This window comes from Charadrius vociferus, unplaced genomic scaffold, assembly GCF_000708025.1.
Source record: "Charadrius vociferus isolate BGI_N301 unplaced genomic scaffold, ASM70802v2 scaffold260, whole genome shotgun sequence".
Classification (NCBI taxonomy): domain Eukaryota; kingdom Metazoa; phylum Chordata; class Aves; order Charadriiformes; family Charadriidae; genus Charadrius; species Charadrius vociferus.
Genome location: NW_009646410.1, coordinates 572,940 through 585,841, shown reverse-complemented (window position 1 = coordinate 585,841; position 12,902 = coordinate 572,940). Strand labels below are relative to the sequence as shown.

The following is a 12,902-nucleotide window of genomic DNA, read 5'->3' as shown; positions in this document are numbered from 1 at the left end:
ACTACCCGCCTTAAGCAACCGGGGGCGTACAGCTCCGGACCCCGACGGGGCGGCACACGGCGGGCAGGAGGGGACTACCCCCTCCCGGGGGGGGCGGGAGGGCTCCCGAACCCCAGACCTCCCTCCCGGGACACCGTACAGCACCAAAATCAAGCCCGAGCACCGCCGCTGGGCCCAGTGGCTTGAAGCGATTCGCCGCCTTTTGGGCTGTGAGAAACTCCAGCAGCCTGTTGGTCTTAGCTGCAGAGAAGAGATGAACCAGCCCATCTAGACAGGGAGGGGAGCAAGGCGCAGAACATGAAACATGGCTGGAAAGGGAAGCAGAGATCCCCACCAGTCTCCTGTTCTCTCCATACTACCACTGTTCCCAAATCAATGATTTAAGGTCAGGCAGACCGGTTCTCAATGGTGCAAGTTGGTGAAACTCTTCAACAGGTGTTTTACATGTGATCTTTGACTCCCTCTCCATCAGCATACCCCTTATAAACTGAAAGTGTGCCTTAGGTGTTTCCTTCTGAAACGCAGTAAAGCCGTAGTTTCTTATGTATCTGGGCATGGCTGAGGACAATCACCTTCGAGAAAAAAAATTTAGTCCAGTCCTCATTCAGTTCACATAGTGCAGTTCCCTTCAGGACTTTTAAGAAGAGTAACAGGGCAGCCACAGATCTACAAGCAAGGACAAATCAATGCCTGAAGTAACTGTTTCAGTAAACAAAGCACAGCCACTTGGATGTGCACAGAAGCAGCATTGAAAATTCAGATTCAACCGTATCTCAAGATGAAAGAGGCTTTAGAAAAGAGATAACTTCTGAGTATTTGAGTCACGCACTTCTGACTCCAGCCCATGACACACACACAGACTACAGCTTTACACTGGCTTCCAGCTAATAACACTCGAGTCCTGCTTGTACAAATACCACCAGCAGGAAAGATACTACAGCACTATACAGACTACCTTTCACACGAAGCCTTTGGGCTTGCACACATTCTGATCTAAGGCTAGTTGAGCTCATTCCAAATGTTACAGGGTCACCATGAGCACTCTATCTGTTACACTGTAGGAATAAGACATTTTGCCCCAATTTCCAGCTAAGTGGCCTTTATGGTTCACTCATACAATCCATTCCCACCATAATCATAACAAAGTTTGGGGCTAAAAAGAGAGGAGAACAGAACTCATAACGGCTACGTGCAGAACAGCAGGACCACAGTCATCATCTTCCAATTTCTAGTCTGACATCTTCAAGCATTAAAGAGGTGTGAGATCTGTTTGGATGTTCAGGGGATGAACAGGCTGGATGCTGAAGACTTAGTATCAAGTCTCAATAGGGTGCTGATAACAGTATGCTATCTACCAAAAGCCATGTAACACGGGGCATTTCATTGAATTAATGAGCAGCCAGGAGAAACAGTGACCATTTAAAAGCCCATGAATGGCCTGGACCAGTTTTTTTGTCTTATCAACCAAGCCTGGCTTTTCCTTTCAGGCCCCTGATGCATTGGCTGCTTTCCATCATCTGTATAGAGGCTTTTCCAATAAAATGGTGCTGCAACAGCTCTACTGGATTCTGATCTTGGCCTTGCTTATGCTTAAGCTGGCTGCTTCCTAGTCCCAGAAGGACTGAGGCAGTGGCAGCTCATCATGTCCCACTTCTAAGAGCACTGAAATATTACATACAGTTGATATGGCACACACTTTTCCAGCCACAGGCCAGGCCAGAGACATAGCCCCAGTTATCTTGCCAATTCAGTCAAGGTTCTCTGTCACAGCAAAGTAAATCTGGAGAAGTTTGTACTCAAGAATTCTAGAGGTCAAAGTCAGCAAATACCACCTCAGCAAATAGATACTGCTTTGCAGAGAAAACACCTTACGAGTATCTGTTAATTCACTTAATCTCATTTTCAAGATTTCCCTAGATTCTGTTGGAGGAGATGTCCCCACTTCTCCTATGGGTATAGGCTGCTAAGGAGATGGAATAGCACAGTGACTGAAAGCATTTCCAATTAACACGCCATTGAATCATCTGCAATTCAATGAAAGACACATGCAGTCGAGGCTTAGGGGCTGTCATGCGTGTCTTTGTAACAGCCAAACAAATAACTCACATAAAGCCTTCCCCAGAAAAAAAATCAAGTCCCATAGGAGAGGAGTAATGAGACGAAATGAGAATTGCCTCAGCTGAGAAGGTGATTTAAGACTCCATCACACACCGCACATGACAGCCTTGCAGAACAGAGAGCACCACAATCGGTGCCTGAGACACCACCTTCTGTGCCCAAGAACAGAAATCCCTTTGTTGGTTGGCACTGAGGACTTGTAGCTTCAAAATGTGATTTTAAATCTGGGTTGGGGACAAGGCAAATGTGAATTTGATTCTGTTTGGGCCTCCCACCCCAAACAGCAACAATCAAGCACCAATGCTGATAAGCTAAATGTTATTAGGCAAGAATTTTGCCTTTGAAATCCACCTACGTCCAGAACTGAGAGACAACAGCTTTAAGTCATTTTTTTCCCCCCTCTACAAGTAGGGCATTCCCTGTTGAAGGGCCACTCTGAAACATACTCCCAAATCCCTGTTTGGCCACACACTTGGATTTCTTTTTAGAAAAGAAACTAGAGAAAGGGAGAAGGGCAGGGAAGGAAGATGGAAAGGACCGCGTGCTCTGGCCTAACCCTGACAAGACATGGGACACAGGCTGGGTACAGTCCCAGATCTCACAATTTAGATAAGCATTAGTTATCTGCCTGCACGGTCAATGAACTTTGTGTCTCATACTGTACAATAGATTAGCACCCAACAGACGAGCTGAAGCTTTCTGACACAACAGCTTCAGCATTGACTATAACCAACTTTTGGCACCCACGTAGAAGTTTACTCCTCTGATGTGGAAAGCACCAGCTGCCTCACCCACTCCCCTCAAAACAGCTGGACACCCAGCACTCCCTGGAAGAAAAGTTATATCAACTCCCTGTCAGACACTGGCAAGTGCAGAGGCACACCAGCTTGACTTTAGCCCCCCAAAAAGAGCTGGGGAGGTTCAGGTCAGGACAGAAGTGCATCAGGAAAGCTGGGGAACGATGGCCAGATTTGGGTGGTGTGCTGCATACATTGGGTGGCAGAGGGGAAAGTGTCAAATCCCCAGCTAAGCCTCTCCAAGTATGGCAGAGGGTCTTGAACATCATTCCAAGCTACATCTTTGAGGGGGATCCAGCTGCAGGACAGGGCAAGCACACAGAGATGTAAAGAAGTTGCCTCTGGGTTGCACTCATGGCTTTGGTTTGTTTTGGCAGTAGCAGAGAAGCCAGCACCGTACACCAATGTGATCATGCCCAGTCTCTTCAGCATCATCTGTTTCCTGGGCATTGTGGGGAACCTCATTGTCATCTACACTATCGTCAAGAAGAAGAAGCTGAGATGCAAACAGACTGTGCCCGACATTTTCATCTTCAACCTCTCCATTGTGGACCTCCTCTTCCTCTTGGGTATGCCTTTCCTCATCCACCAGCTCCTAGGTAATGGCTCCTGGTATTTTGGAGCTCCCCTATGCACCATCATCACTGCCCTAGACACCAACAGTCAGATCACCAGCACCAACATCCTTACAGTGATGACACTGGACCGTTACCTGGCGACTGTGTACCCTCTAAAATCTACCTACGTCCGGACCCCATGTGTTGCAGCTCTAGTTATCTGCTTGGTGTGGCTCCTGTCTTTCCTGACCATCATTCCTGTGTGGATGTATGCAGGTCTTATGCCTCTGGAGGATGGGACTGTCCGCTGTGCTCTCTTGCTTCCCAACCCAGAGACTGATATCTACTGGTTCACCCTTTATCAGTTCATGCTGGCATTCGCTGTGCCATTGATTGTGATCTGTGTGGTCTATTTTAAGATCCTCCAGCACATGGCCACCACTGTGGTCCCATTGCCTCAAAGGAGCCTCCAGGTACGTACCAAGAAAGTCACCCGCATGGCAGTTGCCATCTGCTCTGCTTTTTTTATTTGTTGGGCTCCCTTTTACATCCTCCAGCTGGTTCACCTCGGCATTGACACACCATCCATGGCCTTCTTTTATGCCTACAACTTTGCCATTAGCTTGGGCTATGCCAACAGTTGCCTCAACCCCTTCCTCTACATTGCCCTCAGCGAGACCTTCAAGCGCCAGTTCTTAGTGGCCATCCGCCCCGCAAAAGAGCCATGTCGCAACAGCAGCTCTGTCAACAACAACAGCACAACAGAAGCTAGTGTATGTCTAAAACTGGCACCAGAATCCACCCAGCAGACTCAGTTTCTGGAGGACTTTTCCCCACGTTCACTGCCCATGACTGTTCACTAGGGCACTCTGAAGTGACCGCAGCAAAAAGCCTTCAGATCTGTAAGTTGATGGAGAAGCAGCCGCCTCAGGCAATTCTTGGTGAAGCATACGAACTGCAAACTTCCACCTCCAAGAGTCTTCAAGGTGCCTCCCTTTTTCATTGCAGGGCTCTGCTCCTGCACCGCCCTTGGCCTATGAGATGCTGCGTACTGCTGCTTCTTTCCACTCCTGCACGGGAGGACTCTATCACACAAGACACTGAGCCCTCCAAAAGGATGGATGGAAAACAGAGAGAGAGGACAGAAAGAGGATTTCAAGGGCGAATGTGCACCCTGGAAGAGTAAAAACCTCTGCCAACAACACTGCCCAGTGATTCGCTGCCTCTTGGCCTGACCAGGGTTCCTAAGCAGCATGCCAATACAGAGCTTTTTCATTCAAAACTTGAACCTTTGAAACACAATGTCATATATTTATTTTCGGTAAGATGTCTGACCTGCAAACTTTGATGGCTGTGCTCATATCCTAGAAGCAAATAGAAGAGAGAGATCTTGGGGCCAGAAGTCTCACATAGGTCTGCCACTTGGCTTTTCGGTCCAGCCCCGTCTGCCTCCAGCGGGCTGTATCGTTTGGCAACCAAGATATTTTCAAGAACTGGCTAATTTCAATGCTAATCCTAAATATTTCAAGCAAAATCAGGCAGATAACAATTGCACTGCTTCAAGGGACTGCAAACAATTCTCAAAACTGCTGCTGCTGCTAACACCAGCTTTGTGGCTTTTCACGCCAATGAGCCGATTTTCCCACTGCTCGTTCCTCATGCTGCTCTTGTGCCTCGCAGTCTGCACGGCCATCGGGGAACCCCAGGCAGAGGGTTTTAAACATGACTGAAAAACCAATGTGCAGAGTTCTGTGGAGCGAGGAGATGTGCTTATGCAGCTTCCTCAAAATAACTAATGCTTTACAAAGTTAAAAGAGGGAAAATTAGATGTCTGTGTTTTGTATATGCAGCTTTAATAGTTGTGGATTAGAAAATAACTTTGCTCATTACAAAGACTAGAGAAAAGACAGCACAGATCAGCTAAACGTGGGGGATTACACTGATAGCCTGCACAGGGCTCCCAGGGGACCGTGCAGGCATTGTTCAACACTTTGTCAAACACGGAGGAACCGGTTACTGTAGGTGAATTTAATATAAAGAGGAATTAAAAACATCAAACAGCACAAAAGAATTTATTACCGTGCTTATGGTTTCATGCCACCAACCACCCACAATATATCCAGAATAAAAATTCACTCTTACACAGCTACACAGCAAAACCGTGCCACCTGCACAGGACTTCCCAAGCCACAGACGCACTTAACGGTGCACCTAATGCACACACACCACACTCGTGGGTGTTTTTAAGAACAGCCAATACTTCACCCTGCAGAGAACACACGGCCGTTCACTCACCTCTGGCAATCAAAGCAGGCTGGTGTGCAGCACCGGCACTTTTGACATCATCGGATGCGGCGCATTGCTTTTTGAGTCACTGAATAAACCTCATAACAGGGTCTCTCTCTGTATTTTCATTCCAGGCTCTGTCAACCCGCACCCCTCACAGCAGCACATCCACATTGCAACTGCACAGTATCTTGTCAATTTTTTTGCCCCCGTTTCCCTGGGCGGTAAAGCCAGACAGACACACACGGAGCTTTCAATCTTTATGACTTGAAAAAATCTTTGCCCCATTTTAACTGCCCGGAATTTTCACCTGTGCTGGTTTTCATGGAGCTGCTTTGCTCTTTGGTCAGTACTTTCCCCGAAAGGCTTGGGAGCGAAGGTCGAGGAAGATGTATGCTGTGCCAAGCCAGACTTGCTCTCAGGACAAGGGAAGCTATTGTGTTACCTTTCTCCCATAAGGAAGTTAGGGGAGGACTGGCACGCTTCTCTGTGAAAGGGGGTGGCAATGGTTGGGTGGGTTTTTTTCCTCCTTTAATAGCAGCAATGAGGAAAGTATGAGAGAAGTGAAAACAGACTGAACCATCCGGGCTCTCAGAGAGCAGCACGTTGAAGATATTATCTTGCTTACAGTAAAGGTGTTTATGGTTGAACTAGTCTCTTCCCGTCGTGAGTGAGTCAGTCTGACCCAGTGTGGCCAAGGCACGTGCTAAAAACCCCGGGGGCACCGTGGGCTAACCAAGAAGGGCGGTCAGCACCAGCTGGTGCAACACTGGAAAGGGTCTTTGTGGGGTAGACCTTTTCCAGATCTCATCACACTGAAGTCAAGGCACAGTACACAGGCATCTTCCCAGGTTGAAGTCCTTTCAGATCTCATTTACGTGAGCAGGAAAGCCATGCTGGAGAGACCTGGTCCCAACATCAGGGACAAGACTTCCCATTTAGCTGGTGTCCCAGCAGAGGCATCTGCCCCTTCCCACCACCCTGCAAAGGCTCATGGTTTCCATTCTCTCATGGTCCTCTTGCCTGTCCCCAAGAGGTTTCCTACTCCAGATATCTATGTGCTGGCCGTGGGGTCCCCTCCCTTTCCATATACACCCATAAAAGCTGTGGCAAATGCACCTTGGGAAGACAAGGGTGTGGATACCTGTGGATGTGCTGGGAGGTTGGGAAGAGAGGTACAGACAAAGGAAACGAGCAAAGAACACAGGCCACTTTTCGCCATTTTCCCTAAATCACCCCAAAGCACGGGCCAAGATGAACAAAAGCCTCTCCTTTGAACACAAACCTTTTGATCAAAGGCCTTCAGAGGTGTCCCCCTACCTAGGAGGTAAGGTAAGGACTTCCAGTAGCTATACAGTCTCTGTGCACCTTGGTGTGATTCCAAACATCCAGCCACTTTTCCCTATTTTTCAGAGCTGGCTTTGTTAAGATGGAGAGCCTGTTGATGTTCTGCTTTGTGTTCAGCTTTACCTCTTTGTCTATTCTGCTCTTTGTATTTATTACGTGATCTTCTGTCTCAGTGCCTCGGTTACTGATTGCAGAGCCTGAATAAAAGGCATCACTAAGTAGAAGAGGACACAGCTACTTGTGCAGAGATAGGCAGCTGAAGTGCTGCGAGGTTCGTCTGAAAGGTGCGGTGAGAAGGGCACAGAGATAACGCAGCAGGTTTCCCCGCAGTCCTGCCTCCCATACGCAGCCCGTTGTCTCTCTTGCTTGAGAGAAACTAAGGGAAATCCAACTAAATAACCAGGGGGGGAAACACCCCCAAAACCAAAGAGTGATAGAAAGAAACTATTCCATCTAGTTGTTCGGATCAACAGCCTGCCACACTGGGTGAGACAAATTTGCTGGGATCCTTTTGCCAGAGCTTTTCCCGTGTGTTTGCGAGCTGCCTCGTCAGACAGCAGGAAGACAGATGGGTTCACTCTCCACCCCCTCCTCGTCCTTAGAGGTGCAACTGAAGCTACATGTCACAGCTCTGCTCTTCATAAACTCCCACAAGGGGCAGATGGTCCGGTTACTTTTACTCCTACTTTCCCAGCTAGCGACAGAGCCCTCTTGGCTGTCAGTCCCTGGATCACCCTTCTCACAGTTACTGCTTTTCCACTATGCAGATCCCCATGTCCGCACTGGGCCGTAAAATATACTCCTGCCTTCCCCACAGTCACAGCTCTGCCAAGCCAGCCCGAAGGACAAGCTGGAGCTGAGGTCCCCAAAGCCCTGCCAGGCGGCAGGCTGGTGACATCCTTCCCCAGACACCCTTCTCCACCTGAAGTCTCTGCACAGCTAAACCTGCCCAGGAACAAGCTGCAGCCGCGATGGAGAGTGAGCACAACGCTGGTGGCTGCTGGGTGGGGAGGAGGGAAAGGTGGGGTGACTCACTGGCCCCTGGGACACAGCCAGAACCTGACTAATGCCTTTCATCAATCCTCCCGAGTTGCTAATTGGATGCATTTCATTCAACACACTCACCGGTGGGAGAAGAGCCACGAGGCAGGTACAGATATGTTCCCAGCCCACTCGCTTTGCATCAGTCCTCCTGCCAGATGCAGGGACCACACAGCAGTGCCCTTCCTCACTCACCTCCCGCTAGCAAAGCAGCACAGCTAAACCCTCACACCCCCCTGCAGCCTTTCCACTTGCTCCATCCCTGCTGCGGGGCTGGGGAGGGGACAGCACACAGGAAAATCTCATGAAGAGTAAAGGGGGAGGGATGGCTCATCTACAGCCCCCATTTCCCACCGTACCTCTCGCAGACGAGGGCCCTTCGGTGCCTCCAACAGAAGATGTATTTTGAAGCTGTATTTACAGGGCAGCATTTGAACAGGGAACTCACTGCGCCACTGGAGGGAAAACCAAGACCCCTGTTGCAGGAGGGCATAAGAGATGAGACCTGCTCTTAGACTCTTTGTGCCCTACCCATATCCCATTTGGGAAACAGCTCTTACTATTGCACAGGACCCAATAGTAGTTCCTCTCACAGCATCTTTTTACCAGTATGGTTGCACTGGCCACAGAACTCATCACTCCTGATCTCCCAGTCTGGCTCATGGAAGGGCAGCAGCACTGGCTTCTCTTGAAGGGTAGAGCTGGGCTTCAACAACTGCAAAGTTAACGCTTGAGAAGCGGCTTACTTCAGTATGAGACATGATGGTGCACAGAGTGGTGCTTTCATAAGCAATTCTGGATGTGCCGAGGACAAGCATGTCAGAAAAGCCTCCAGGGTTGTCCGCTCAGTACCTTTCACCATCTCTAAATGCTACCAGAGTCATGTCAACACTTCCTAAGCTCAAGCCTTTGTATAAAGGATTCCTCCCCCAAAGTCAGACTACATCAGCATCGCCCTCCTCAAGCACAGCAGCAGAACACCACAAGCACCACTGAAGGCTCAAGGCCCCGTCCTGCAGGTCCATACAGGGTCAGTCCCCTGGAAAGGAGAGTCGAGTTCTGCCCATCACACCAGGCTGAGCTTCAGTTCGCACCACAGAAGTCAGTGGGTTTTTGGCAAAACAGGGAGCAGACTCTACCCCAGGTACCGACTGCACCATCATCCAGCACCGCATGAGAAAAGGAGATCTGCATGGTCTGGGCTCCACACTAATGCCTTTGGGGCAGTGACTTTGTGAGTTTCAGTTAAGCAGTGACACACACACAGGTTTTGGTTTGGGCCTTAAACCTTATTTCTTCCACTTAAAACTAAGTTAACAGATGAGTCAGCCCTTCCTTCCAACCTGTGCTCTTGTCCCCTGCAGGTTTCCACTCGCAGGGTAGGCAGGCTGAGAGTCAGTGACATAATTTTAATTATTTTGCTGTTTGGTTATTATTAAGTTGCCTTTGCTAACTCTGAAGTAGCTCTTACGACTATCTTCCTACACGTGCTGCTGTAAGCACAACAGCTTGGTGACACCAGGCTGCCGTGCCCTGCTCCACCTTCAGAGGAGGACACTTCAGACACTTCAGAGGAGAAAGCAGAGCTCTCCTTAGGCTGCTGCAGCAAGGAGAAGACTCCTGCCTTGTCCAGGAGCTGTGCTTCTCACACCCATGTCCCACTGCAGGCTCAGGGATGCAGTCCTCTACCTTTTCTCCCATGGGGCTTGACCACAGAAAGCCAAACACTAACATTTTTGCACACATTTTGGCACAGAGCACTCGATAGGGATAAGCATGGTGATGGAAACAGTGAGTGAAGTTATCACTGATGAGAGCTTCTTAAAGCTATTATTGACTTAATCCATTAGGAGGTTGGTTCTTGGAGGTGCAGCTTCTCCAGCAGCCAGGTCCCTCCCACCGAGAAATGGAAACAAGTTTGGAAAGGAGCAGACTCTCCCTATCAGGGTTCCCTCTGTCCTCTTTCCTCTCTGCTCATGAATGAAGACTTTGGACTTCAACTTGCACAAAGCATTTTGGGGATTTAATTCACCCCCTCCCCCCTTTTTTTTTTTAAAGGTCAAGTCATTACAACCTCCCAGACCATAATCCCCAACTTAGACCTCCAAGTGCTCTGGCAATGTAAATTTGTCATGTTATCAACACAGAAACTGCTTCAGAAGAGAACGAGAGTAAAATGTCACCTCTTGGAGTGAGAGCAAGTTGCCTGTCCTTTGCTTTTATTCAAGTCCAGATACTTTTTCCCAGCCAACCGCTGCCACTGAAGAAAGCACATAAACATTTGCTCCTGGGCTGAGACGCGCTGTGCCAAGCCACGGCCCCCAGCCAGTACTGACACAATCTCTACGTTTAAGAACACAAACGCTGGCAGCTCAATGAGCAGGGACCAGTTTGCTGGAATGAATATTCAGTCTTTCTGCAGCATGGGAAACATCAATTGTTTGGTGTGAAATAAATTACACGTCTTTCTTGGGGGGATTTTAATGAGACCTCCCCCCTCTTTTCCTGACACTCTCAGACTAGGAGTAAAAGAAAAAAAGGAAAACAACATTCCAACGTCTCTCCATCAACCCTGCATCATAATGGCCCAATCAGGGTAATTAGGATGTCTCATGTGTGTTCAGGGAGGCTTTACCCAGCAAACCCAGCCCGCTGCTCATTATATTGCTGCAGCATAGCTAATTACTCCTGGTTTTAGAGGGAAGGGGAGCACACCAGCTTCGTATGCAGTTGGGAAAAAGGGCTGTGCTGAGTACAGTCAGGTTTTGGCTTTACCTTTACCTACTAGAAGATCTCCTGGTATGCTGAAGGCTACAGGATGGGAGGAGAGGCTGGTCTGGGTGGTTAGTACTTAGAAGAACCAGTGTAAGAACCTACACACCCCCAAGACCCCTTTATTTATCTTCAAACTTCTTTGGAGCAGAAGGGCAGCCAGACACCTTCCCCGCGGCCCCAGTGCCAGCCTGAGCACACGTGAGAGCAGAGAAACGTGCATGCAGAAAACGGAGACCCCTCCCCACCGCAGAGACTCTGGGAAGCCCTTTGGGGCAGGAAAGCGTCACACCCTGCCATGGCACAGGACACAAACGGGAACCTTTCCCAAGGCTTCTGGGAGCTGGATGTGCACCTCTCCATCTCCACACCTTTCTACACTAGCTGCCACGGGCACAGCCACAATTCTCTAGGTGTGCATCCACGTTCAGGCTGGCAGACCCTAACGAGCCCCTCTACCATCAGGTTTATGGAGCCCCAACAGGAATCCCATCACAGAGAGAGGCGCTCTGGGACCATTTGTAGCCCATCTTGCAGCCACTGGCTACCACGTGAGTCCCTCACAGCCCACATCTCCACACCAGCAGCCTGATTTATCATCTTTCCTGCTCACGCGGCACTGTGTCCGAGCTCAGGCTTGCTAGGAATGGATTAGAGCTCTATTGTTGATACCCTGCTATTTTCTCATTTCCAGATTTGGGTAAAACACATAGCAAAAGCGTTGGTGTATGGATGTGAGATAAGGGAGGACAACACTGTTGTCTCAATCAGGGCTGCACTGAGCTGGTCACATAGCTGCACAGCGAGACTTGACCCAGTTTACACCAGTGTCTATTTCTTCACAAATATTTGCAGACAGGCCTAGCAGGTAGACTCAGTCCCTTGTTTCGTGGCTGTCTGCCCTTTTCTTTCTTGCTGCCTTAGTTTCCTCAAGCCTAGAGAAATTTCTTTAGCAACAACAATTCCCAACTCACACCTTTGTGAAACTTCATAAGTTATCATCTGTGCTTGTAGAGGAAAGACTTGAAAGACTGAACAGGAGGAGATGATAAACCAAGCTGTAAACATAGAAGCTGTGATGGACACCACTGAAAATCCACCGGAGGCAGACACGGGGCAGATGTGGACCAGACTCCAAGCACTCCGCTGCGTTTCCATATCACATCCCCCTTCTGCACATACAGGGTCTAACTCAGAATCACAGAATGGTTTGGGTTGGAAGGGACCCTGAAGACCATCCAGTCCCACCCCCCTGCCCTGGGCAGGGACCCCTCCCCCCAGCCCAGGTTGCTCCAAGCCCCGTCCAACCTGGCCTTGAACCCCTCCAGGGATGGGGCAGCCACAGCTTCTCTGGGCAACCTGCGCCAGGGGCTCACCACCCACAGAGCGAAAAAAAAATCTTCCTAATGTCTAATCTAAATCTTCCCTCTTCCAGTTTGAAGCCATTTTCCCTCACCTATCACTTCACGCCCTTGTAAAAAGTCCCCAGCTTTCCTGTAACCCCTTTAGGTATTAGAAGGGCTCTAAGGTCTCCTCGGAGCCTTCTCTTCTGCAGGCTGAACAACCCCAACTCTCTCAGCCCATCCTCACAGCAGAGGTGCTCACTTCTAGACCAACAGTTAACCTGGGAACCTGCCTTTAACTGCCAAACATGTCCTGTGACCGAACCGATGTGCTAAAGGGGTGTGAGTACCACCCGGCCTCACCACCCTCTCAGAGCAGCCCCCAGCTCCCATGTTCAGACAGGTATTTAATCCCTTCCAAAATGGGACAGCACCCTACACATGGCACACACGCAGACAAGAGGTTAACACTTATCGGGCAACGGAGCAGACCATGATCGCACAGGGAAAGGGGCCAGTTGCACAGGCAGCCTCAGACCCCCTTTACTGCGCGACCACAGAAGGAAATCCAGTCTGCTCTCACTCACACCACTGCCTCCACTGAAATTAACGCTATGGGATTAGAGGAAAGCCAAGCAAAA

The 12,902-nt window shown here is 49.4% G+C and overlaps 2 protein-coding genes across 2 annotated transcripts in view; both read left to right on the top strand.

The window, feature by feature from the left end:
- Positions 1–4,335, top strand: part of LOC104281885 (melanin-concentrating hormone receptor 1-like) — a 21,390-nt gene extending 17,055 nt beyond the window's left edge. Inside the window, exon 3 of the mRNA XM_009879944.1 lies at positions 3,293–4,335. Coding sequence (XP_009878246.1) covers positions 3,293–4,335 — 1,043 coding nt within the window. The remainder of the gene's footprint in view (positions 1–3,292) is intronic.
- Positions 4,336–7,012: 2,677 nt separating this feature from the next.
- Positions 7,013–12,902, top strand: part of TSEN54 (TSEN54 tRNA splicing endonuclease subunit) — a 39,498-nt gene continuing 33,608 nt past the window's right edge. Inside the window, exon 1 of the mRNA XM_009879933.1 lies at positions 7,013–7,090. Within this exon, the coding sequence (XP_009878235.1) occupies positions 7,013–7,090 (78 nt within the window). The remainder of the gene's footprint in view (positions 7,091–12,902) is intronic.